The 27,924-nt window shown below is 37.6% G+C and overlaps 1 protein-coding gene across 6 annotated transcripts in view; it reads left to right on the forward strand.

Annotated features, from left to right (window-relative positions):
- ASXL3 (ASXL transcriptional regulator 3) overlaps window positions 1–27,924 on the forward strand; it is a 128,897-nt gene that overhangs the window by 39,084 nt on the left and 61,889 nt on the right. For 3 of the 6 annotated variants that reach the window (XM_035316560.1, XM_035316559.1, XM_035316558.1), the window contains 2 exons: window positions 16,334–16,442; window positions 17,796–17,907. In XM_035316560.1, the coding sequence (XP_035172451.1) occupies window positions 16,334–16,442; window positions 17,796–17,907 (221 nt within the window). Of the gene's footprint in view, window positions 1–16,333; window positions 16,443–17,795; window positions 17,908–27,924 lie in introns of those variants that run through there. The other 3 variants (XM_035316561.1, XM_035316564.1, XM_035316563.1) reach the window with 1 other exon arrangement.

A 27,924-nucleotide genomic window follows, 5' to 3' on the forward strand; every position in this document is an offset into this window, starting at 1 on the left:
CTATGATAATATATTTAAGAAGGGCAAAAAAACTACACAGAGAGGAAGGGAGGGAAAGCAGAGCATGTGAAACAGTAGCATAGAGGTATTTCCTGAAGGAGCTGTGGCCTGCAGAGAGCCCACACTGGAGCAAGTTCCTGGCAGGAAGTGCAGCCCATGGAGAGCCCCCAGTGGAGCAGATTCTTCCTGAAGGACTGCAGCCCATGGAGAGGAAGCACGCTGGAGCAGGCAAAAAGTGTGATGAAGAAGGAGCAGCAGAGAGGAACTGCTATAGGCTGACCAAAATCCCCCATCCCCATGCACCGCTCAGTACGGAGTGAGGCAGAGGAACTGGGACTGAAGGAGGAAATTTGAACCTGGAAAAGCGGCTAGGGGGGAAGCTTTTTGGTTTTGGTGGTGGGTTTTTCATTTGATTGTTTACTTTTGTTTCTCACTACCCAAATCTATTTTAATTTGCAATAAATTAATTTTCCTCAAGTCGAGTCTGTTTTGCATCTGATAGTAACTGCTAAGTAATATCCTTGTCTTTGTCTTGACCCTTTTCATCCTTTTTTCTCCCTGTTTTCTGTTGAGGAGCGGTATAAGTGGGTGGCTGGGTGGACACTTGGCTAACCGATCACAAGAGGAGAGCAAGGGGGAGGAAGAGAAAAGAGAAGAAACAAAGAAAAGAGAAGGAAAGAAGGAGGAAGAGGGAAAAAAAGATGGAAGGGAGAAAAGGAGAAAGGACAGAAAAGAACAGAAAGAGAGGAAAGGAGGAAGAAGAGAGAATATACACAAGGGACAGAGTTAAAAGAGAAATAAAGGAAAGAAAGGAAAAAAGGAGAGGGAACAAGAAAGGAGAGAGCTAGAGGGAGAGGAGAGGGAGAAAAGGGGGAGAGAAGGAAGAAAAAATGGGAGAAAGGAAAGAGATAAAGAGAAAAGGAGACAAGTAAAATTAAAGCAGAAAAAAAAAGGGAAAAAAAGAGGAAAAAAAGAAATAAAAGAGGAAGAAGGAAAGGGAAGGAGAAAAAAAGAAAACTAAAAGGGAAGAAATCCCAGAAACTCCACTGTGGTTGAGGAATTTATAGCTTAAATAGTGTTAGAAGCAAAATCAAAAATTTTAACTGATTGGAAGAACTTGTATTCAGTACCAGTATGTGGTAAGCAAGACCCCAGAAATTGCTTTCTACCAAGTAAAAACAGTTAAATCCTTATATTAAAATAACTCAGCCTTGGTGGTTTCAGCATTGCTGTTGAATGAATAGATAATAATCTTTTCACATAAAACCTTCCATAGGAGCTGTAATAACTTAAAACTTTCTTACTGATTCAGAAAATTGGTTACTTAGCCAGATGGATGGTGTGGCTAAATTGGCGTAATATAACAAGCTCCAACAGGCCGGCGTGTTGGCACATGTCAATTTTTAAGGCTGGCCAAAGTTAATAAAACAATTTAATTAGGATAATCCAAGCTTAATAAGATTCTTGCTAGTGAAAGTAAAGAAAATAAATCACTTTTAATTTCTGTATAGCAATTTGTTTTAATGCTGTCCTTTCAGGGAGAAATATTTTTTTTTAATAAAATAATCTCGTATTGCAGTCTGGTAGCTCAAAATTGAGTAACTTCTACAAGATTTAAAGATTTCTGAACTGAAAAGAAGAAACACATAGTTCTAATAAAATATAAGCAGTCTTTTAAAGCAGTCGAATAGTTAGTGAACTTTGCTCAGCAGCACTGGTGGGTTGATATTTCATTGAAATGGGTAAGTATTGCTGCAATTTAACCCCTTCCTCTGAAATATGCGTATCTTTTAAACTTGCTTTCTAATATCACTTAACAGCATGTTCTGTTTTGTTTCTTGTGTTTTCTTTCTTTTCCTGAGGTGAAGGTGGAAGGAGGTGTCTGTATATAAACATCTATTCTAATTTTATGAACTTGCTTGCAGATTTAATGGCAGCCAGTGGAAACCTGCAGTGAAATCATGCGAGAGCAGGGATACAACCTCAGACTCGAGCAGAGGAGTGTGTGTAGGGGGGCTCCTTGGTCATCCTGCCATGCTGCCTCTGCCTCTTCCCTCCTCTGTGCCTTCATGGGCCAGACGTGGCAACCCAAGGGTTGCTCAGCTCAGCTGCATCTGACACATAAGTTCAGGAGCAAAGGAGGGAGCATGCTGTCTTGCTGACAGAGGGTGAAATGCAGGATTTGCTCTGAGGAGTCCGAGATGGGAACAAGTTGTGTCAGACTGAGGCCATCCTTCTCCAGTTACTGTAACCCAATATTGGAGCCGAAAGAATAATGCTGCTCTCTCCAAGCTGCTTTTCCTGTTCTGGGCTGCCCACCTCCCTGGGTGCTGGCACAAGCATTCATGTGGCTGTTTGGGGAAATAATCAAGGTTTAAAGAGAAAAAGGGGTGGGAGAGAAGGCATGGAGGCAGGAACATGAGGTCTGCCTTAGAGGGAAGTGAGGCTGCTGCTTCGAGTGGCGGAGCTGGCTGAAGTGACACAAGCCCAGTATTAATCCTGATGCATAGCTTGTTGCTGAAAGTGAAAACTACTCCACGCAGGTACACAGATGAACTATCACTGGTTTAACTGCAGGGTGGTGTCTTGTCGCTGACACAGCCACGGTAACAAAAACCCCTGCTGTGGCTGCTAGGAAAGGCTGGAGACTCTTCTCATCAGTCAGTGGAGGAGGAGCGTGGCCAAGAGCTGTGGCTGCATCAGGGTTACTTTTCTCATTGTAGCATGCTCAAGTAGGTGTCCTGCTCAGTCTTCTGAACTACACCTGGCCCACAATGGTTTTCTAGCAACAGTTTTCTGATTCCTTTTCTGTTTTTCACTGTGTAACAAAGTTAATGAAGCCACTTTCAGATGCTCCATGGGCTTGATCTGTGGGTGGTGAAGCAGCTGTGAAGTCCTGCTGTTGTTCTGCAGTACACTTTGTCAGTCTGTTTCAGATCTGCAGCAGAGGCAGCTAACGAGAGACCTAGCAGATGCAGCAGTTTCCAGGCTTCTTCAGGAAGCTTCAGTAAACATCTTCTGGGAGCTGCTGCTTCTGGGGACTTCTGGTGGGTTGTAGGTCAGGGCCAGGAGGGGTTTGCCTCTGTCAGCTCTTACAGACAGCTTCTGTTGGCTACCTCCTGATTGTGGACTGCCTACGCGTTTTGTCTTCAGCTAGCTTAATAAAGCAGTATCAAGAACCTGAGTGCTTGAGGAGCAGCTGTAGAACTGGTAGATAAGAGTACAGCTCGCAGAGCCAAGGGAACAGGCTGTTAAGACCTAGCAGTTGTCACAGCAGTTAGTGCAAGACCAGCATGTAGAGGCACATAAAATTGGTTCGGGACAATGTGGGACTGCTTAGGACTTTGATGGTACTGATGTGTCATAGGGCATGGTCATCAGAGGCTGTGACCCAAAGAGAACACTGGGTCTTGGGCTACAGCAAGGAGTGACTTCTGGCAATAGCAGGAAGATACTCTGCCTGCCGAGAAAGACAGACATAAGTGCCCCATAAAGAGGTGAGCAAGATTGTCAGTGGAGACATGAGACCCAGCTGAGACTTCACCAAACGTATACATGAAGAGGAGAAGGAGCTATTGGAGACCCTATCCTGTCAAGAGACAGAGGCACCCATCTGCCAACCTGACACACTTGCTATATCTTGATGTATATATAAATAGCAGATGCTGCAGAGGGATGCATCTGAAGGTTGTCCAGCTCTCAGACTTTATTCGTTGTTGTTCATCTGTGTTGTCACCGTGATATTACTGGGGTGAACCTGAGTGTATCATGACTGCACAGAGAGGATAGGGGTACACGGCACAAATGCCCAGGGAGTGTTCTCAGTCTGTCGGGGGGGGGGGAAAGGCTGAGGTAGCATGGATACATCCCTGAAGTCAACATGTAGCTGCATGGCTGGTGTTACAGGCTGTGGTACCTTCTTTGAGGAATAAGGGGCAGGATCCATGAGATGGAGTGTGGCAAGGGTATCTTTGCAGACAGTCTCAGTAGCCTTTTCTGAAGAAGTTGAACAAATGTGGCAGAAAGCCACTAAGAATGAGCAAGGGCAAATCACGGCTGACCAGCCTCACCACCTTCTATTATTAGGTGACTGGTTCAGTGCATAAGAAGAGACCATTATGTTGTCCTATTGACTTTAGCGAGGCCTGTGAGCTGTCTCCCATGATACACTCACTGTCAAATTGTTGAGATAGAGACTTAGGTGGGTGGAAAAGGACAGTAAGTTGGATAGAAATTTGCCTGGGTTGTAATGCCCAAAGTGTTTTAATCAAAGGTGCAAAGTCCCCTTGGTGACCAGTTACTAAGTGGTGTTGCTCAGGCATTGTTACTGAACCTTATTGTTGAATGTTGCTGTGAAAGACCTAGAGTCTTTCATAAAGTGCATATTCAGCAAGTTTGGATATGATCCTCATCTGGGCAGAGAGGCTGGTGCACTTTAAGACTGGGCTGCTCTTCAGAGGAACTGGGACAGCAGAGAAGAGGAACATCAAGAAATTCAACAAAAAGCAAGAGCAAAATCCTTCATCTGGGAGACAGTAACCCATGCAGCAGCACAGAATCATAGAACAGGGATTAGAAGGGACCTCAAAGGATCGTCAGTTACAACCTTTTGTGGAAAAGGGAACCTAGATGATATTATCCAGTACTCTGTTCAGTCACGTTGAAAACTGGCAGTGGTGAAGACTCTACCATGTCCCTGATGAAGGTGTTTCAGTGATTGATTGTTCTCACTATTAACAATTTCTTCCTCATACCAAGATGAAACCTCTCCCAGTGCCACTTGTACCCACTGCCTCTTGTCCTCTCCATGTGGCTCTTGAGAAGAGAGAGCCTCTTTGTAGTTGCCCTTTAAGAACTAGAAAAGTGTGATGAGGCCCGCTGAGCTTTCTCTTCTATGGCATGAAAAGACACTCTTTCAGTCTTTCTTCACATGGCAGGTTCTGCAGTCCTAGGACAATATAACCAAATTGCTCAGTACAGGCTAGGATCAGACCTGTGTGACCAGCGAGCAGCCTTGCTGAAAGGAACCTGGGTCATGGTGGACAACAACCTGATCATGAGTCTCATGGCCATGAGTGTGCTACTGTAGCAACAAAGGTAAATCCGATCCTGCACTGCATTTGCATAGACATTACTAGCAGAGGTAGAGATGTGATCATCACACTATACTTGGTGCTTGTCAGGCCATGCTCAGAGTATTGTCCAGTTCTGGTCCCCACAATTTAGTACAGGTTGGGAGCTAACTTACTAGAAAGCAGCTTTGCAGAAAATGGCCTGGGAGTCTGGTGGTTAAGGAGCTGGATGTCAGCCAGCAGCGTGCCCTTGCAGCAAAGAGGGCCAAGTCCGCATTGGGCCATGTCAGAACGAGCATGCATGGCCAGCAGGTTGGAAAAACTGATCCTTCCCCTCTGCTTGGCACTTGTGAGACCACATCTGGAGTGCTATGTCCAGTTTTGGGCCTGCTAGTACAAAAAATACATTGACATACTGGCATGAGTCCAGCAAAGTCCACCAAGATGGTTGGAGGCTAGAGCACATGAGGTGTGAAGAGAGGCTGAGAGAGCTGAGCTTGTTCACATGAGAGAAGAGAAGGCTCAGGGGATCTCATGGCAGTTCGCAGCTAACTAATGGGAGGGTGTAGAGAAAACGGAGCCAGGCTTCCCTTGGAGGTTGCAGAGTGACAGCATGAGAGGCAACAGACACATGTTGGAACGTGGAAAATTCTGATTTGATACTAAGGAAAATATTTTCCCAGTGAGAGCAGTTAAGCACAGGAGGAGGTTGTCCAAAGAGGTTGAGAAGTCTTCATTCTTGGAGACTGCACAAAACTTGGCTGGACAAGGCCCTGATCCAAGTGGCCGTGCTTTGAGCAGGAGGTTAGACTAGATGACTTCTGGAAGTTCCTTCCACTATAAAATATCTACAATGATATGAGAGTGTGAACCTTGGTGGAGCTTAATGTTCTTAAAAATAGCTCTCTGTGTGTGTATATATTTTATTTTGCATTTGACTAACCAGTTATATCTCAATAACACACACAAGATACTCCAAAAGAAAGTTGTCATTGTGGAGACTGGCCAGTTAAAAAGCCAAATTAAACAATAAAACTTGGGATAAATTCATAGAGGTCCCTTGTGTAGGATGATTAAATTTTAGAGGCCAAAAGGCATTTGGTGATTACTGACTATTTCTTGTTCAGCATAGTCACTTTACTTTCCACCATTTTATTTTTTATTATATTTTTTAAGAGTAAGCTTCACCCAACTTGAAGCCAAGAATATTTGGAAGAGTGTTTTTTCTTTCTTTCTTTCTTTCTTTTTTTTTTTTTCTTCTTTTTCATTTTATATAGTGCACATTTTGTGGCAATGTTTTTCTTGGGCTTAGTACATTTCTGATTGTATCACAGTCATTACTTCATTTTTCTAAACATATGTATTTAAAACCCACAAGGGCTTGTGAAATCTGATACTAAAATAAGACATCGTATATATCAAAACCATGGTTTCTTTAAGAAAGCCATGTTTTAACCTCTACTCCAGAGTTCCTTTCATGTGGCAGGAATTCATATTTTCCTTTCTTTATAATTTTGTCCTTCGTGCTGATCATAGGTATTAGAATAGAAAATGAAAAATGTACTACTGCTTTTTAATGAATCAGTTAAAACTATTAAAAGGAAATATTTTATTAAAAGAGAAAAGAAAAAACATATTCTTGCGTAGGAAGTACCTGTCAAGAGAGAACTGTATCATTTGACCAGCATATGAATTTGCTACACAAAGAAATCAAAAAGTTTCTTTCAAGTTAAATTGAATGAGGAGGGTGTTCTCAGTCCAGAGAACACTTTAGCTGTTGTGACCATCTCTGACACATGTAGATTTCTTGTTCTTTTGGTATAACTTTCTTTGTGAAACATTTTCTTTTAGGATGATTTCAAAGGATATTCTTCTAATCTTTGCCTGCATCTTTTAAAAACATATTTAAATGCTTTTTTTTTTTTCTCCTTTTTTTTTTTTTTATTTTTTCCCCTTTGGTTATCATTGCTTTATTCTTGTGTTGTTTGTAGTACATCTAACAAAACGGGAATGATTCAAAGCACAGAAATGCCTTTACTGTATATCCTTTCTTTGAGATTTTTCTTCTCAAGGCAGAGAAACCCGAGGTTTTCCCAGGTGTTTCAGAACACAGAGAAGTGTAAACATTCTCTGTAAAACTTGTTGTCTCATTTCCTTTGTGGTTGAGGAATGCTTGTTGCCACATGTGAGTATCGTTTAAAGAGGTGTCATGGTGTTACAAGCATACTTTTTAGAACATTAAAAAAGGGAGATATATTTAGGGAGACCTACTCAGATGAATGGCTGACAAAGGACAAGGGTAATCAGCAAAAATAATAGCTAAGAATATCTAAATTTCAGGAAACCATGTTTGTATCCTTCTGCCTGCAGATTCTAACGTGGTATTGGTAAGGTAGGTTTGTGTGCTTCTAATTTTTTCTTCTCATCTTGTTTTAAAATATATATAAACCTTGAGGAAATGTATATCTCTAAAGGTATTATTTTTAAGATTTTTTTTTTGAGAAAAAATATTTTCAGAAAAATACATCAATAGCTCTTTCTTTTTACATGCTGTGTAAAATTGTGTTCAGGTATACTCTAAATTTTATACAGGTTCTGGAATTTCTGTATATAAAGGCTTTCATGTAAGAGAAACCAATTTATTAAAAAAAAAAAAAAAAAAAAAGAAACCTAGCTGACGCAAGAAGCACTGAGATTTGTGATGAACTTCAGTTCCTGGGGCTTTTCATTTTATTGTTTTAGATGAGTTCTGACGAATCTTTGGTTTCACCACAGAACAGTGTTTTGTTTTGTTTTGTTTTGTTTTTTCCTGGAATATTGCTATGGCCGTTGTCCTCAGGTTTGACACCATCAGAAGTTTTTCCAGACTGCCAATACTAGGAGCTACAATACATTTTACTCTAGACATTGGAAAGATTCATTATCAGTGTGGTAGAGTACCAGAAAGCACATATGTCGTGTCCTCACACCACAGGGTGTTCTCTAAAGGTAGGGGTAGAAAAGCTGAACTCGATTGAAATGTCTATCAAAGTCTGTTTTACAGAGCAGAGGGTAGATTTGATGTGTTTTCAGTAGTCTTTACCTCAGGAAAAGAAAGGAAAAATCAAATATATTATGGTGCCACGATACAGCTAAGGGGTGATAATAAAAAAACACACAAACAAACAAAAAAACTAAGTCTAAGAGTTGTAAGCGTAAGCCGAACTCTTAGCTACTGAATTATAGAAGAAAAATGTGTGGGTAATCATGTATAAGAGCTTTGCTTTACCCAGGAACCTAAGTATCTTCTTGGATTATGTGGTCAGTTGGTCATTCGTTACCATCGGTGGGTGAAGGCAACCGGTCTGCCAAATTCCAAAACACAGAAACAAAACATCCTTTTCTTACCAGCTTCCCCTGTCTTTTGGTCATGGTTTGCAGCAGTTTCATCCACGAGTCTGTCCACCGTGGGTTTTATAGGACGACATGTGGCTGGAGCTTCATTAGGTTTGCGCTGTGCTGTGTGTGCTCATGTCACGTAGTCGCTGCACACGATGGCTCTAAGTAGACGTACAAAAGGCAGGGAGGGAGATTGGTTCACATGGGAGGATCCTAGTAGTGTTAGGAACAGGTCTTAAGGGTAGTGGCTTAATCTCTAGTCTTTATTACATTATATCCTTTCACAGAAGACTTGTATAATATCTGTGTGTCTCTCTGGGTGGCTGCTTGCCACTCCTCCCAGGAAAGACAGAGTTGTTTTCCGCTTCAGAGACGGTTTGATAACAGACAGAGGACACCTGCTAGTTCTGTGGAAGCAGCTCCAGTTCTGGCTCTTTGCCTGGTTCCAGGTTTTGCTGAGCTCAAAAAGTAAAACCAGACTAGGTGAGTTTGTTAATGAGATTTTGAGCAGCTTTTTCTGTTATCCTGCTAAGGAATGCAAAAAATATCCTTGCGTGATACTTGGCTTGAACTTAGTATCAACGCTGAATTTCTCTCCAGGATTGCTCCAGGTTATTTCACATTTGAAGGAGAACGAAAAGATTTGTTTTCTTGGTGATGTATCAGATACTTCAGTCAACTCTGATTCCAGCTGCTTGTAACTCCCTCAAGCTACAACGGGCAAGGTTCAAGTTCATCACCGGTTCTTCTGCTTTAGATATTTGTGAGTCACTACTTGGGTTAACTTCAGTGAAAGCTGAGAGGTATGCTCTGCTAGCTAGAGGCAGACACCGGGTATCTGTGAAGAATGTGTTACGCTTTAGCATGTCTGTACTGGTCTGTGTTTTTTCCATCATACTAATAATACTCTTGCCTCTGTCTTCATCTGGTTTAGAAAACCAAGAAATCTGTGTAAGGGTTGGGTATGAAGTGATGTCAGCAGTATATATACAGGGGCTCTTTCCCCATCATCTTCTGGGATTTGTTTGCAGTCTGTGAGACTTTGTGGTCAAATCAGCTGTCTCCATCTGTTTTGTTGCTTGATAGCTGTAAGCTTTCTGGCTACTTACTCGGTTCAAAAATAGTAGCCATGTTTGTGGTGTTCTGAGGCTGAAAGTCAAGTGCCAAGTGTGAAGCATGAATAAGATCATACCCTAATTTTCTTTAGGGTACTGCCCAAATGAGAACAAGTTTGGTATTAATTTTGGGTAACATGGATAAAATTGATCAAAAAATAAACTTAAAAATTAATATCAATTTATTTTAAGAATGTTTTAAATTTTGTTTTAAAATACATGTAAGTATCGAACTGGGAGATTAAAATTTACATGTAGCCTATTCAAACATATAAATATGTATATAAAATACAAATATATATACATATTCTACTCATATGTACTTCAGTTCCTATAAAATATTATGGAAGAACTGTTTAAGGGTTAAGATTTTACTTATTATGACTATATTTATTATTTAAGTGGTTAAGACTTTGGAACGTAACTAGTTTTGACAGTCATACCTACTGTAGGTATCAAGAGTATTTTCTGTAGTGCAAATTAGTAGTCCTTTTAAAATTCAGAAACCGATCGGAACTTCAAAAAGAAAAATGCTTTTTTCTTGTTCCAATTTATGAATAAAAACTTAGTGTGAGAAGCTGAGATCTACCAGCTCTATAGTTTCACTATTCTTCACATAAAACTAATAGATGGTTCCCTAGCTACCTACTAAGTATATAGTAAAAGATAATGTTTTTATTGTTTAATAAATTATGATGGATATGCAATATTTTGAAAACTCTCCCTTTTTTCCTTTTCTATCCAACGTAGTTAGTGTATTTTCATTCAGCATTTAAAAGCCAAAGTCCAGTTTCTTTCCCAAAACAGCTTACCACAATTAAGTACACATTTAAGCTTTTAGTAAATATTAATTTATGTAAGGTTAGATGATTGCTGAATGTATGTATAGTCTCCTGATTAGCAAAGAGTAATATTGCATTAAAGGTCTATTTGTTGATCGAGGTATTTTAGTAATTTTGAGCAATGAAAGAATTAACCTTTCAAAGGAAAACAAATGGAAAAAATACAAAAGCGAGATTTCAATTAATTGTTCAAATCAAGTTTTCCTTATGATAATTTAAATTGGTTTAGTTTGGATTAACATGTTCAGCCCATGATTTTGCTGTCCATTTAAAAAAGGATGAGTCTGAAATGATACCTGGAACACATAGTCTATATTTTACATTGGATGAGAAAGGGAATATACTGCTTTCACTCTTCCTGTGCAGAGATCTACAAAATAACCAGGGAAGATAGTGGAATGAGGGCAAGACTTCAGCATCATGTGATCTGATTTATTTAGAAAACTTCAAGCTTTTGCTGCTGAAAAGCTTGTAGATGGTTGACAGGAAACTTTGTGCTGATCAGCGTCATTTTCAGCCACTCACTTTGTGCTCTCTACTTCCCTGTGTGCCAGGGGAATGATCCTGTGGCTGTACACCACTTAAATACAGTACAATGTCTTGATTTTTTTTCAGTCTCCTATTCACTGAACCTCTCGTGGTTCTTTCTCCTGGGCTGGAAGAGCTTGCCTTGGCCCCAACACCAAGGGCTGCTACAGCATTGCTCAGCCAAGCACGGCTGTGGGGGAGAGCAGCTCAGGAGTGGTCAGCCGTCACTCATCTGTCTGGGCATGCAGTTAGTCTCAGGCTTAAAGTTTCATTTAATAAAGAGGTGAAGAAGCCTAGGATGCAACGCTGGACACATTCTCAAGAGGTGATTCAATATGAATGTTATCACTGGGACAGGTTCCAGTATGTGAACCAGCCAGGAGAGGTGTTTATTTAATCCTCTGATGAAGGTCATTTTACAAACTTGTCTTGTTATAGTGTTGATTAAAACAATAACAGCTACTTTCACACTTTCAGACTATCTGTGAACTTTCTTTTTCTTCCCCCAGTGATTGTGAAGAATGTTTGTCCCCACTGACTTCCAACAGCATTTTAAATTTTTCTGAAAAATTACCACTAGGCCTTCTTTTACTCTTCTAGACCACGCAGGTGGCTTTTCTATAGCCTTTCCCCATAAGCTGTATTTTCTTACCTCTTATCACACTTGTTCTTTTTTAGTGTTTCTTCTTATTGTCTACATTTCTGTTTAAGTGGCTCCGGAATTGATAGGTATCCACTAGCACTGAACATAAGAGAATGTTTACTTTGTATGCCTCTCAGATGGCAATCCAGTTGACCCATTCTGCTAATACATTATGTTTTGTTAATACATAATTCTGTTGATGGTGCCGTCATTACTTTCCCATCCACGTCACTGTGCTCTATGTCTGTCCCTTTGACTTGCCATGAAAATATGTATTTTCAGTATTTCATTTCACATTCTATTGCATAGGACTCACATTTTGTTGACTGACTTTAATGTTGATTTTAACTTCCATTTCATCTTCATCAAGTTATCTCTACATTTAGGTCCTTTCTTCCAGAGAGCTTGCAATTCCTCCCAAACTGGTTTAACTCACATGCACAAAAAGCCTATTTTATCTACGTGACTTCCTATCAGGTCTAGAAATTAGTTATGAACCCTTTACTTTGTTTCCAACAGTGCAGAAAATGTTGCTGCCTTGTGACTATTTATGGATCTGTATGAGATGAGCAGATGATTTCAAACAAATAATAATCACATTTATGACAGCTAAGTGCTCCTCTTACAGCACTTGTCCTATTTAGGAGCACAGCGGGAACCCTGGGAAGCTCTGGGAGGGGGCTGGACTGTGGGCATGGGGGCTGAAGGGCTAAAATGTTGCCTGCTGCCCAGCGTCAGGGCTCTTTCACTGTCTGCCATGCTGTATTATCTGGACAGGTTGGCTTTAGGCATTTTATTTTCCATATTTAAAACATCATGTTTGCCAACATCATTCTTTTTCTCTTGGCAAGCAGTCTAGCGAAGGCCATTAGAATTAAAAGTATAACCATAGAAGTTTTCATTTGTCTTTTTCTGACAAAACTGTGTGTTTGAGAAGTTTTAAATATAAAAATAAATAGTATCTTTACTTCTGTTTTACAGATTTTTGTTGTTTTTTGGGGAAATGTATCAGCAGAGAAAGTAACAGAGATTTGTACTTGCCTTAAATATGTTTGCCCAGCTTTGTGTATAGAGGCAGTGTAGGCTGGTGTTAGGATTTAGCTATCGCCGGCTGCGTGACCAGTAGAGGGAGCCCAGAGTCACAAAATCTTGGAGCTGGTTTTGGCTGGGGGAGTTGGGGTGAAAAGCTTGCTTTTATAACGCGCAGGAATTTTGTGATGATATTTGGAAGGATGCTTGATTACTGCCAACTTAAAGTGATGCTGGGGAAGAATATATATGAAACCTTGAAATGCCTGATGTTTTTTAAATGATCAAGTTTTATTAAGTAATTGTATGTTGGAAGGCTAATTGGTAATTTTTTCTCTTTCCTATGTCGCTGGTTGTTGTGACTCCATATCAACTTTGCAGAAAGTAAGTAACTTTTTAACAATCTTTTTGAAAGTGTGCAGGTATAGGTATACTGCTTTTATGTAGGTATGTATATATATATATATAAAATAACTTACCAGCAGAAAACTATGTATGTATATCTAAAATAACTTACCAGCAGAAAACAGTCAATCTTAAAGACGTTTTGCTACACAAGTTGACTCTACTGACTTTCAGAATATGAAAGTCTATATGACTTTCAGAATATCACAGTGGTTTAAAGTGATCACACCCAAGAGATGATAAATAGTATGGAAGTTCTGCATCTGAAGGCCGTAAATGTTAAACATATTCCTCATATGTAGACTGTGGCAACAAAACTCAGCATATTGGTTTTGAATATGTTGTGGCGATGAAAATTCACAGATATCAAGTTGCGAAGTTAAAAGTTATTGTAACCAATTCGATTTTATGGAATCAAAGTTGAACTGATGTGGAGTGTTTCAAGAACTTAGGTCAAATTGTGCAACCTTTCACATTCAAAGATACTTAGAGCCTTGTACTTGGCTGTGCTTGTCTGCTGTATTAATATATGCCAGCAGTTCTGAGAAGAGCGAATATGGCCTTAGGCTGAAGGAGAATTTAGAAAGCATGCAGTAAGCAGTATGGATCCTTCAGAAACTACCCTATGATTCAGACATCAGCCTGCACCATGGGATCTTTGATTGCTAGGTTTTCTAACCGCAGTTTCTTGTGTTGCGATAGAGTATACTGCAGGCATTTCCAGCATCCCTTGTGGGTAACGTCTGGGAATTTTAAGGATGTACTTACAGAAGAATAGGCAAGTGACTGGTTAACATGGGTCAAAATAGCTGTGATAACGGACACTGTGGGATTTCAGTTTTAACTGCAAGCTCAAAATAAATTCTACCCCACAGTACCTAGATTACTATTTCATTTGCAACTTCAGTATTTGTGTTTTGTTTTGTAACCCATAATAGACGTGTGCAAGTCTTCTTTTCAAGAAGGGTGGACACAACCCTTTGGTTACAGGCCAAATTACTTAGGAATTGCAGATATCTTTATGAAACAAGCATAACAGTAGTTAAAGTACCTCTTGGCTCAGTAGCTGATACGGATTTCTTTGTAAGTCAGAGTAGTTTCTATTGTCCACTTGCCAGTTGGCTAGACTTCGAAGATTAAGATATCTGCTGTGAACACAGTAGTGGTCATGAGATATTGCCAAATCCTCTAGTTTGGGTTCATTCATCATGTATCATTTTAAATGCTTAACGATATCTAAAAGTAAGTGAGGGGTCCAGAATTTCTACATAGGGATAGGAGAATGAAGCAAATCACTGCATGCAAGCACACCCAGTTTTGTTTCTTGTTGATGTATTGAGTTTGTCTTCCACTGCAGAGTCAGCAAGTTCTTTCTATCTTGCAGAGAAAGTCTTAATCTGTGATAATGTTTCACTAAAAAGATCCAAGACTGTGAGGGTCTAAATTGCTTCATGTTATGTGTGCTACCATATGGAAGAAATTATGCAATGAGAACTGCTCTATTAAACGCCTGTCTTTGCTTGTCAAACATTAATACAATAAGGAAAATGTGTAAAGAGATGTATACTACTTATTACAAAACTTTTTAAAGTAATTGTTAAACTCAACTAAACTGAAGTCTGTTAATATCTTCTTTGCTACTGCTAGCAATATCATTATATTTCTGCAATACTTAGTTTTATATTATGTTACAGTATTATATCTAAACCAGATGTGGAATTAGTTTCTTTTTTTATTTTTTAGAAAAAAAAATGTTAAATTTTCATATTGCAAGGTCATGTTTAAAATACTTAATATATATATATGTTAAATATCTGTTGCTTTTATCAACAAGCAGCATTTTTACCTGTACTTTTTGGATGTAGTAATGTGATACATTGGGTGACCAACAATACATTATATTGGACAGGGCTTCCTGTCCTGAGGATGCTTTATCATTGTTTAATTTTTACTGGAAGAGCAATCACCACATCATCTGTCTTGCCATTAAATGAATATATTTATAGTAAGGACGAATTTTGTTGTAACAGAGCCATGGAATTCAACAGAAAGCATCATCATCATATGAAAGATGACAATTTCAGTCCAGTTTTATTTTTAAACTGCAATTTTCAACAAGGATTGGATGCTTTCTTAAAATATTGCATAATAAAGATCAGTAGTTTTTAATGGACTTTTGAAGCCCCGATCCTGCTTTATAGTTGAGTATATAATTAAACCTGAAATACTCAGCAACACACTTAATTTAATGCGCAGGCATTGTTCCACTTAACCAAGTGGAATATATTTACGTGGCTAAAGATAAGCGCGTGTGCAGGCTAACAACCCCAGGGAAGAAGCACAGTTCCAGATTCGGTCCCTGAGTACACCATGTACAGTAGTCAGTAAATGGGGGCAGAGATGTTATAGTACCTCTGTAAAGCTTGTATGGAAATTTAATTTTAAAAATAAAACGAAATAAAACAATTTATGAATACCTACGTCCTCAGGTTTCTGAGATCAGCTTTTCACAGTAGTGTATAGGTTTATCTAGGGTAGAAACATCTACATTCTTTTTCTGCTGTACTAAAACATATTTATTATGGAGAGGTTTATGTACAAGTATTCTTTTTTTTCTTAACATGTTATGTTCCTTTTTAAATAGTCTCTTAACATGCACAGTAATTTCACAAGGGTATTGCATTTAATTACTATCTTGAGTAGGTTGATCTCTTAATCTTTAAAACAATTATAATTTGGAAAGATAGTGCTTTACAGAAGGTATAAATGTACTTATATTTATATATAGTAATCCATGTTGACTGTGTTAAGCCAGGAGAAGGCTTAACTATATATCACTTTTAATTTTAATGTGTTCTTCCTGGGCTCTTTATTATTCTTTTGTTGCTTTTCATCCTATAGGATGCAGCTGCCCTTGAACTTGGTACTGTTTTGATCATTCATGTGCAGCAGCCACGTTGTCTGTAACATTTTTAAAATGAGGCTTCATGGTGTTATTTATGAAGTAATTTCACATAAATATTTGGACTTTGTTTCTCTTCGAATGTGGAGCTGGTTGCTGTATGAAGAAAAGCATAATTATAATTCACAGACTTTTTGCCTCGAGCCTAGGGGACAGATGCATATGATTAAGTTTGAAACTGGCCTGTTATTGTAATGTAGATGTTTTCAGGGTTGAGAGAATTAAAAAAAAAAAAAAAAAAAAAAAAAAAAAAGCCAGGCAAGCATGAGTTTAAAAAAAAAAAAATAGACCAAGGGAATAGTTTTACAAGAGGCACTCAATCTTGAACTGCTTTATTTTTGCATAATTTTATTTTTCAGTGGAACCTCTCCATTAGCTTGCCTGAATGCAATGCTTCATACTAACACTCGTGTAGGTGATGGAACATTCTTCAAAATCCCTGGGAAGTCGGGACTCTACGCTCTCAAAGTAAGTTTGAATTTTGTATATAGAAAGTGCATAGTGCTATTAATCCATTTTATGAATGTCTCAATAGATAGAAAGGTAAACAGATTAGATCCTTTGGAGAGGAAATGACCTGATAGTCCTTCTAACTGCTTTCAGATGTCTTTTAAAAGGATTTATAATGAAAGTAAACATTGAATGTTTTATCCTAGAAAGCATATACATGTTCTTGAATTTAGCATATGGTATAAAAAGCTTGTAGCTTAGCTAAAATGCTGATTTTTCAGGGTTGTTCAGAGAAAGATCTTTGTTTTATGAGCAGTGAGCTCATGAGAATCACAGACTTTTTTGTTAAATAATCAGATTAATGTTTGATTTTTACATAATGGAAAAATGTTTGCAAGTCTAATATAAATCAGCTTTAAATGTACAGGTTGTGTCATTACTTTTGACGGGGAATTTAATTATAGTGGTGAAATTTTGTCTTTATGCTTTCTCTTTTCCTCTGTGTTTGTCTTTTTTTGGTGTGTTTCTGGTGATTTCTATGGATGGAATTTTTTTCTTTTATTGTACATGGGCAAATTTAGAGTAGTTTCACAATCAGTGCAGGAATGTGAAGTAGAGGTGAGAAACAAGAGAGTGAGATTGTATGTTTGGCAGTCTAAATGTAGTTAGTTGAAATTTGGGGCTGGAGGGGTGAGGGAAATGATGTTTTGTAATTTATGGCAGAAAAATTACATAAAAAGATTTTAAAAACATAAAACCATATAGATTTGCCTGTTCCTGATAACAAAAAAATATTCTAACATTGAATTAATAGATTTCAGAAGCTTCATTTCGTAATTTACTAAGATAAATGCTGTTGTTTTGCTTTAAATCTGGAGATATTCTTGGCACAAATCCAGGTATTCACAGTCACTCCCATGCTTGTGAGCTCCAGGTTGCTTTAGCTATTTGAATTCAGGAAACAGGCGCAAGCTAAAAAGAAACATTAAAGGATTTGTGTTTTGCTGCAGCATTCTGGACACTCAACTGGAAGACTAGGATTTTTAACAGCCAAAGAAGTCTGTTTCTGTTAAAAAGATAAAAAAATAAAAAATATAAAATGGAAGAACATGCATTTTATTTGACAGTTTTTAAATAAAAATGTTATGACTTCACAGAGTAGCTTTTTTGGTTTTGCTTTGAAAGTTGTTTCATGAAGGTCGCTTTTTATGTCTTTTTCTAAAATAACTCACAAGCATATTTCATTTTGTTCTGTTTTTTGAAATGTAAGCATACGAGTATATTGCAGCAATCTATTTTTGGAGATGCAGCAGGAATAATGGAGCATTTTTTCTTGTTAATTTTTAGTTTTCTTTTGCATTTTTACTGTAGAAAGAAGAATCAACATGCCCTACTGATGGAACATTGGATTTAGGATGTGAATCTGAGTTAGATGGCACTGAAATGGCTGAGACAAACAATAATAATGGAGAAGAAAATGGTGGTAGGTGTTTTAATTTCAGTGTTAGAGGGCATGTTCTGGGAAAAGACAAGTATTGTTTACCTAAGATTTTCATGGTGTGATTTCTAAAGAGTAATGTTTTGCGTGCAGTAGAATTAATTTTTAGTAGCTTCTTCTCTCTTTTGGCTTTATAACGAAATCAGGAACACCAAGTACCTTTATTTGACTTCATTTTCTAAAAGACAATGAGTAGTGCTCATTGAGTAGACAATTTCATGGTTTATCATTGTTTCAGGCCTCAAAGCTAATGAGTAATTTGCATTACCAGGCTTCAAACTTGCAGTGGACAGATACTGATATACCCCACTCATTTAAGCATGGACCTGTGGGGTCCCTCAGTAGTGTTCTGGGCACAGGACAAAGGTGAGGTTTTTTTCTTATTTCAGGCAGATATTCTCCTGGATGCCATGTTGGCATAAAGACATATTGAAGTATTGAATCCTGTGCATTTTTATTTATTTATTTATTTGTTTGTTTTGTCAAATAACAATGAACTGAAACATTGCAAGCACTTAAAAGTGGTTTCAAACAGTTTTAGAAAATCAGCATTTTTATTTTTGAAAGCTATAATTGCTCATAAACAAAACACAGTTCCTCAGTTACCTAAAGTGACTTGCAAGTAATAGAAAGTAATATTATTAGTGGTACTCTCATGTAGTGTTTGTAAAGAGAATTTTTTATTTAAAAAAAAAAATCAAACTTTCCAGGATCTCTGAAATAAATCTTCCCTTCATCAGTTCTGCCCACCTGCTCAGAACCTGTCCCACTGCTCGTCTGCAGCTGACTGTTTTGGGTCACTTCGTGTATGGTGAGAGGGTGTCCTGTTTACAACTAGGACATGAAAAGATTCATGCCTTTTTTTCCACTACAGATTCCCTTTTTTGATCGTTGGTGACTTACTTGGCTTCTATGCTACAGCTGTATGGGACTGATACTGCTGTTTAAGTATTGTTCATTAGCAGCATGGGAAAATTACAAAATGTTCTGTGATAGGAGTGATGGGATTGCCTAAGACAGGTTGAAGTCCCTTGGTTTGTCCAGCCCAGAGCAGGGCAGGCTGAGGGGAGGCCTCATGACGGCCTGCAGCTCCCTCAGAGGGGAGCGGAGGGGCAGGCGCTGAGCTCTGCTCTCTGGGGACAGCGACAGGACCCGAGGGAACGGCATGGAGCTGGGACAGGGGAGGGTCAGGCTGGGGGTTAGGGAAAGGTTCTGCACTGAGGGTGGTGGGGCACTGGGACAGGCTCCCCAGGGCAGTGGTCATGGCATCAAGCCTGCCAGAGTTCAAGAACCTTTTGAACAATGCTCTCAGACACATGGTCTGATTTTTGGGTGGTCCTGTGTGAAGTCAGGAGTTGGACTTGATGGCCCTTGTGGGTCCCTTCCAACTCAGGATGTGTTGTGATTCTGTGATTCTAGGTTGTTTTGAATCTGCTGGTGAAGTTGTAAAGCTTGATTTAAAAACAAAAGTCATAAATTATTAAACGGCTTTACATCTTGTGTGATATTTTATGGTTATAAGTTAAACACTGCAAGTGCTGTGTTTTTATGCTTATGTAGTCTACACTGAATGTATTGCATATCTGTAGTTCTTCAACAATTCCTGTCTGATACTCTGTTGATGGACACTTCCCTAAGTCACAGGAAGAATCCAGCAATGAAAAGCAGTGTAAATAGTCGTGTTTCCAGTCATAGACAGGAAAGCAGAAGTTGATGTTGCTACTTATAAACAAACAAAAATAGTGACAAAGCCCTTGCAGTTATTTAGGATGATAGGATGTAAATAACAGTGCCACAATGCCAGAAGTAGAAAATTGTTGGGTTTGGACTGGGAGGAGGCTGTGTACTATTTTCACAGTTTACAGTGATAAAAATCATTCTAGCACTTCGGGTGACATAAAAGAGCAGCTGCTAAAATTAAACATTTTTAAATATTTGGGGGTAGAGCAGTAATTCGCACCTAGATTGTATTTAAAATTGAGAACTTTCCCTCATATTTCCTCTTTAACAAATTGTGATATTTTTAACTTTTTGAAAACATGATTTTTTCAATTTTTTCTAGTGTTATGAAGTTTGTATATTAAAAAAAAAAAAAAAGAGTATATGGGATGGCAATAGTGAGTCTATATTGTATTTAGAAAGGCCAAGGCTGGGTGTGATCAATAAGGAACTGAAGACAGCATATCTTGTATCAGCCACCTGATACAGGGCTTAGTTTTGTTAAACATGTTTGATAATAGCTTTTCTTGAGACTGAAAGTTTAGTTGATAAAGGCATCTATTGATATATATTTAGAATTCTGTAAGTGTACGTTTGCAGTGTGTAATGCTTGGCTTAAAAACAGCACCGTGACCAAGAAATGCAGCCAATTCTAAATGGATTGAAAATTACAAGTTATTAGATCTGCAGAGGAGTAGGAATCACCATCCAAAATAGGTATTTTTGCTGTTCCCTTGAGGATGCAATTTGACCCTATTTCATTCAAGGTATTTGTCAATACTTCTGGAAAAGTATAAAATCCTTGCTGATTAAATTTATTGATAATAAATAAAAATGTTGAGATGCCTCCTGATTGCCTTGTAAAGGACTAGAGTTGAATAACATGGATTTTATTAGAATTCAAAGTAAATTAAAAAGGTTATGTTTGTGAAGTGGAAATATATTTCCAATAAAATCAGAAAATCTGAAAAGCATCTAAGTATCACTGTAGAAAATGAATTCAGCATAAATGAGATGCTTTCCCTAATTAGTCCAATGCAGTTCTTGGACTATAATTCTGGTAATACTGATTAAAGAGTATAGGTGCAGTTTTTCCTTTGGGTATAGCACTAGTTAAATGATTAGTGGTGTATTGCATTCAATATAGCTGTAAGAAAGAATTATGGAAAATAGGAAAGGATTTAGCAAAGAGATGTAAGAACTCCTGAATGAACAAATACCTCCATTGCTCTGGGAAATTAAGAGAGCCAGTCTAGTTAGTTTATCAGAGATGAGGAGATGACTTGATCGTTTGGTAAATATTTAAGAAAAGTTATTTCTATAGAAAATATTTGGCCTAGCAGAACAAACCTAACAAGATGCCTATCAGTTTAACTATGCATACTAAAAGTATTCTGTGGCATTAAAAAAAAAAAAAAAGATCCAGTATAAGAAATGCTTTATGAAATACTTGGACTCATGTTTTAGAAAAGGTCAATAGATAGAGCAATTCCTTTCAGCCTTAATATGTATGATCCGTACAACAATGGATATTGTTTTCATGTATTCTTAATCGTCTGATTGCATTTTTAATTTGCTCTTGTTTCCAGTGTGATAGAGTCCAGAAGCCCCAGTTCCAACAGAATGATCAGATGTCAAAATAAGTTGTTTAGCAAGGATCTAAAAGTGCCTCTTTAAAGTTAGTTAGCTGGAAAGTGAGGGTGAGATCCTATCATGAACTTCAGCAATTTCCACTGTCCTTCTTTGGGCTTTAAGATGACAGTCTTCAGCTTGCTAACTAAAAAGTACCAGCTGACATTCAAGCAGCAGTCACAGTATAATGCAAGCTACTGAACAATTTTATTAGCATAATAGTATAGAAACTTCTCACAGTTATAAACACATGACTTGGCAAAAGCTCTTAGTCCACATCAGTACTGCTAAGCTGATAACCAGAAAGGCCACACCTCAGAATTTTGCAGATGCTGTGGAGAAATCTCTTTCCCCACCTTCTCCCAAGGCACATGTTAAATGAACACTTTATGTTACAGTTGATTTTGTTTGGAATGGGATTTCTACAGAAGGTCTCTAATAGTCTCTCGTATCTTTTTGTAAATTCCATTTCACTCAAACGCAGGAGCAGCAAGTAAAGGCACAGTCAGTAAAAGAATTAAAATCCCAATTACTGTTGCCTGGGAAAATGATGACTATAATATCCTTTTGCCCATCAATAGGATGTTCTGTTCTCAAAAAAGCATTGGTCCCCAGGGTTTCTGAAGCCAGGGGTAATCCATCAGCCACGGAGAACAGTTGATTAAAAGTTGTCTTCATGCAAGCCAGTGGAATGCACAATGATCTAACTGTGGAGGAGGTAGCAATCCCTGCGGTAGCGTGCCTTCCCTCCCCAGGCCCAACCCAAACAGAGGGCCTGAAGTTTGCCCAGAGCTGAGCAATATAATTTCCTCTTGAGACGCTGTGGTTTGCAGCACTTCCGAAAACTGGAAGTTCTTCAATTTAAAAATGAACTGGCAGAATTAATCGCTTAGGCAGTTTTCTTAGAGGTAGTAGATGGATGATAGAGGATCAGATTCTTGCTGAATCCTGAAATTTTGTCTTTGTAGCTGCTGTGATCTTGGATGCTTTGTGCTTTTTGGACTAGGAAGCTGCTAGGATAACTCCTATTGGGAGGAATGAACATTCACCATTGTTTGAAAGCTGAGCCCACGTTTATGTATTCAATTTCTTTCCGAGAGTGGAATTTCTGGCAGTCGAGGGAAACCTGTTATCCTTAGCATATTGTTTCTCGAGAATGATGCCACTGCTTCTGCTGAGTATGTCAGTTGTATGTGGCAATATCTGGATGCCAGGTGGGATTTCTCAAAGCAGAAGAGTGGCAAAGGAATAGCAGCCCAAACATATTGAGGTCGGGATGACACACCTGAAAGAGACTTTTTCTGTTTTTTTTTTTTTGTTGTTTTGTTTTGTTTTTTTGTTGTTTTTTTTTTTTGCTTTTTGTTTGGTTGTTTTTTCCCCTCAAGTAGCTACAATATAGAAGTACAGTACCCAGGATTAAGTTTAACTTCTCTATGTTTCATTTCCACTGTGGCAATAAGTCATGAGAAGATAACATAGAGCTTGAGGGAGAGATCTTCTCATCTTTTTTTTTTTTTTTTTTTGTGTGTGTGTGTGTGTGTGTGTGTTTTGTTTTTGCTGTAGATTATCATTTTTGAGGCCTTAGAAATTGGTGACATAGTGATGACAGACTACATTTTAGTGGAAAATGTTGACTTCCTTTGGAACGAGGATTCACAGTTTTCAAAGATTTATTAAATGTCTGAGCACAAAATTATCCTCAGATTATAATGTGATTCAGTGCAATCACATCCTGACAGGGTATTTGATGTCTGTCTCCAAAACATGTGAATGTTACTTATCATTTCATAGTGTGAGTATTACTTTTTGAAAAGAATATTACAGTCACAGTAGTGCCCTTGATATATGCATCTGGTTTTGCTTCATTGGTGAACTTGTGCAATTAACCAACTCCCAAACTGGTTTTCATTTTCAAAAGCTGATGGCAACAGTCGCGTTCTGAATTGTTCAGATTTTGCAAGTTGAGCTCTAGAGATCAAAGAGTGATGAAGGTGAATTACTTGATACGTCTGTGTTGGCAAAGCGTGACCATTTATGTCAATGCAAGTATAGATCTGTGTCACCCAAAGAAAATATTGAATTTTATGGATATTTCGGAGAGAGTTTTTGTGTGTTTGTTTTCCTAAGGGGGTTCTCTGTGAAGTTTTCTATCTCCAGAGTGTGTACATACATTTTATGCTTGAGGTAGACTATAGTCTTTAGCATATGGTAGCAATATTAATTTGAGTTTTGTAATGTGGCCATTAGTAAACAATCCTTCTCATCTGCTGTGGTTTCTGTAACAAAGAAGGAAGTGAACTGGTGTTGATTTTACTGGTTTGATTTTAAATCAGTATGGTCTGTCTGAAATCAGAATTAATTGTGCTATTTATTTGGGGAAAACAAGCCCCATAGAGCACTCCAGGAACTTTTCTGTCCATCCAGTTAAATAAATCTGTTTATAATTATTCCTAATAACTTTCAGTGACAGTGAGGCAGAGTGATTTTAAGTTGTATTCTTACAGAAGACTGTTTCTTTGAAGAAATATACCTTCTAATATGGTTTAAGTAGGTATCATATTTATTTGGGGGTAGGAAGGTAGTAGAAAGCAATATAAAATTACTGAGATACTTTATGAAATTTGAAATTAAATGTAACATTGCTGATTTTTACAAATCATAGCCTGTCACAGTAATTACCAAAACTAGTCTTGGAAAAATGGAAGAGAGGAGGTTATTTTAACTGGAGGTTGTCAAAAACATTTTTAACATCCTCTTTTCGTTAAGTAATTCTAATTCTATCATTCATGTTAACACTCCCTGAACACTCACTAAGGAGGTCTTATCTTCAGAGACCCAGCTGCTCTTCCAGCTCGTAACCTAACAGTTTATGGCTTAATAGTTGCTTTATTTCTTCCCTCAGTCCTGGCCCTTGAAGAAGCTGAATGGAGCTTAATTATTCTGCATTAAAGGGAAATGCCTCCTGTAGGCTTAAAACTGCTCTCGTTCTCTTTTTCTACTGTAGCAATAATGGTGAATCCTCTTTATTTGCTACCCAAATATTTTTGCTTAGTCTGTTGCATTCTTTCAAGGTTCTTTTCTTCCTCCCCAACATCTAGTTTATTTTTAGCATTCTTTTCTGATAAGAGTTTTTCAAGGTAACATGGATCTGATAATATTCATGTATCTTCTGTGCTTATGGACAAAGTAGTTCCAGCTTTCCAAAGTTGTACATATGTACAAAGACCACTGACTCTTCTTGAATTTGTTTTTCTTTTACTGTGTTCTTTGGTTTTCATAGCTGCAGTCTTAAGTCTTTGTTTTTTTCACCAGGACCATCAATTTTTACTTCAAACACCGACATATTTTTCTATCATGTTTTTCCATTTTTTCACTTCTGACTCATGCAGAGAAAAGCAGTTGGACCTTATCCATTTGAATGAACAAATAAATACAATTTTCTGTGGTCACAGCCTTTGTAGTATACTGAGATTTTGGCATAGATTGATTTAAATCACTAAGCAGTGCAACTTGCTTTAAAGAATAAATTTATTCATCATCTCATATTTGTATTTAATTTCATAAATAAAAGTTTAATTCATATTATTTTGTAAACAATATCTTGATTTTCTTTGGTATTTTTTTTTTACTAATCAAGAGAATAGACTGTATAAACTATTATGCAGTTATATAAATTAACATATTTAGATTTTTAGTGTTTATATCTTCTATTTTTGGAAAATAGGCAATGGTATGTCTTATTAACTGGACCGTTAGGTTTGTACCCATGATTTGTATCAAGCTGCTTTTAAGTGGAAATGGAGATTAAAATAAACATGGAAAACAATATTTAGAATATCTTCTTAATATTTTAAGCTACAGGATATGTGAAGGAAACTATTTTTAATGTCCTAAGTATATTTTACAATGGAAATACTGATTGTTAATAAATGAATTGTAAATAAATTTCTCTAATCACAATGGCATTTAAAAAAATTAAGCAGTGGATTTTAGCCTCATACGTGTGTTTCTTTATAGATGACAGGAAACAGAAATACTTTGTTCTCCAATTATTTTCAGGAATCTAAAGAAAGCAGTTTTGGTTTGCAATAAACTGAACCAGCATACATTGAGGTACTCCTTCTGTACCTGCAGAATTGATCACAGATATGGCAAGCTCGTTTATTATTTCGGCAGGTTCTAGTTCAAGTTGCTTCACTAAGTAAAACAAGCCCTGTTCCCTGGTTTATCTTCACTGTCAAAGTTTTAAAGAAACAGAAGCAAAAGGAAATAATACATTGATATTATTTTTTATGTGAAATTAAGGTAATGATAGAAATCAAAAGTATTGCCTCTAATAGACCTTGTCACAATTTCATTTTCATTTAAATTAAAGGGTTTATTGTTAGAATAAGAAGGAATTAAGGCTTAAAATTAACGTGGAGCCATGTTTATATTTATTCCCATGCTGTATCCGGAGTTTGACATTAACTGTTGTAGTGTTGAGCATCATCAGTTAGTAGTATCAAACCTCTCCGTCATGAACTTTATCATCAAAATAAATAGGGGAGACAGTTGGATAATGTCCTGAATCAAAGTCATGAGAACCAGAATTTACCACTTAGTCAAAAAGGAACTAGAAGTTCTAGTCATCCTGGAGAAGAGAAATACATTCTTCATGATAATTCATGTTGTATCCTCACTTAGGAGGGGGACTTATATACATAGTAGTTTTCCTTCTTCTGCCATTTTTTAATTTGTTCAGTTCTGTTCTCTTTAACTTTGGGATTTGTATGCTTACACTATTTCCATTTTTAATTCAGTTCTTTGACTCTTAGTCTTTGCCAGAAAACAGTAAAAAAAAAAAATCTAAGAATCGAAACAGTAGTTTGGGTAATTTGAAATATCAGGTATTTATTTTGGTGTAGGTGTTCTGTATCTCAGGAGCTATTGTAGTGATTTGGATTATATAAAGTAGCTATTGTTTGTTCTCTGCTGACAATTTACTGCTCCTCTGAGTTGCCTTTTTTGATAGTAAGCATTGCTTATCATGTGGAAAACACTGATCCTAACCAGGTGATACTGTAAGCTTAGAAGCTGTTTTGTGTTGCATCTTCTTTGTATATTCTTGACAAATGCTTTGAGTACATGGGAAAAAAGTGAAAAGTATCAGTTAGAAGTCTTGTGACAAAATTGGATTTGTCTTATCTGCTAATGAAATTTTTTAATCTCATGTGGAAATTATCTTGACATAATGCCAAAGCCATAAAATAGAATATATTCTGCTTGTCAAGTAAGTATGAATTATTTTTTTCTTTCCGTGTGGAAAGAAATGTTTAATATCCCATGCATCTTACACTGGCAATTACTTATTGATAGCTAAATTGTCTCAATTCTATCTCTTTTCTTACAAACACAAAGAAAAAGCCATTACAATATTTATTTTATGAAACACTGCTAGAGACAAGGGAGTCGAAATGCAACTTCACTTGTCTGCTTGCCCCATTGAAGGGTGGGAGGAGAAAACCACATGCAAACAGAAAAATTGGGCTAAAATTCTTTCGGACCCATGTCTGTGCAACCTCTTTTAGTGTCCTCAAACTGCTGTCATAGCTTCGCCATGTATGGCAGATCTCGGGGAAAACGTAAGCAGTTTTGGGGCTTCCTAAAGCAAGCATGTCAGCATGCAAACCGGCTTGGGGCAGTGCGTGGGAAGCCAGACTTGAACCCAGTCAGAGGAGGAAAGAAGAAGAAAGCTGCTCAATTTCTGGATCTGTGCTCCTTCTGTTTTAGATGGGCGGTCTTAAGACACTGGTAAAAGTAATAGTAATGCCAGGCATGAAAAGTGGAAAGGGTTTCCCAGCCCTTTTAGTCAAGCTTGCTGACTACCAAGATTAACAGGATGTTCCAGGCATTTTCACGATCTTCATATCTGTTTAATAAAGCTGGATTAAACAATAATAATAATAATAATAATAATAATTTAAAAAATCATAATATTTCCTTTTATTTTTAACCGGGAGACTTTTCCTGTATCTCACACAATATGTATTGAAGAGTCTGTTTAAAGCAAGTGCAGTAGTAGTTATTCATTAAAACATGGATTATTAAAAAGGCTGACAAAATATCAGAGTGTATTACCTGAGAGACCAGAATTCCTCTTTGCAGGATATTCCAGTCTACCCATTAAACAGGCAAGTGTGTGTTCTTACTTTTACCAAGAACTACTTACAAAATAGATTAGTCTGGCTCCTAAGACACCATTACGATCTGGAATGAAGTTGCATACTCATAAATCCAGAATACAGGGTCATCAGTGTCTTCTGTATAAATACGTGTTTAGACACATAGTAATCCGTTAGAAATGACTTGGTGAAGAAGATAATTTTTGCCTGGCTTCTGTGTGAAAACTGTTATTCAGCTCCCTCAGTTACGTTTCAGGACCTGACAGGCAAAATCTGCACAGTCTCCAGAGCTGCACAAAAAGGGGCCAGTGAGGTACAAATATTTGTGAAGCAGCGCATGTATTTAGAATATGGCTGGATTCTCAGCTCATTTGTATCTCAAGATTAGTTGAATTTTGTGGAGTGAGCATTTTTGTTTTCCAGGCACGTGCTTCCCCCCCACCTTTTCTTAGGGCTCTCCAAGATGCATAGAAGATAAGCCCCATAA

Source organism: Oxyura jamaicensis, chromosome 2, assembly GCF_011077185.1.
Source record: "Oxyura jamaicensis isolate SHBP4307 breed ruddy duck chromosome 2, BPBGC_Ojam_1.0, whole genome shotgun sequence".
Taxonomy (NCBI): domain Eukaryota; kingdom Metazoa; phylum Chordata; class Aves; order Anseriformes; family Anatidae; genus Oxyura; species Oxyura jamaicensis.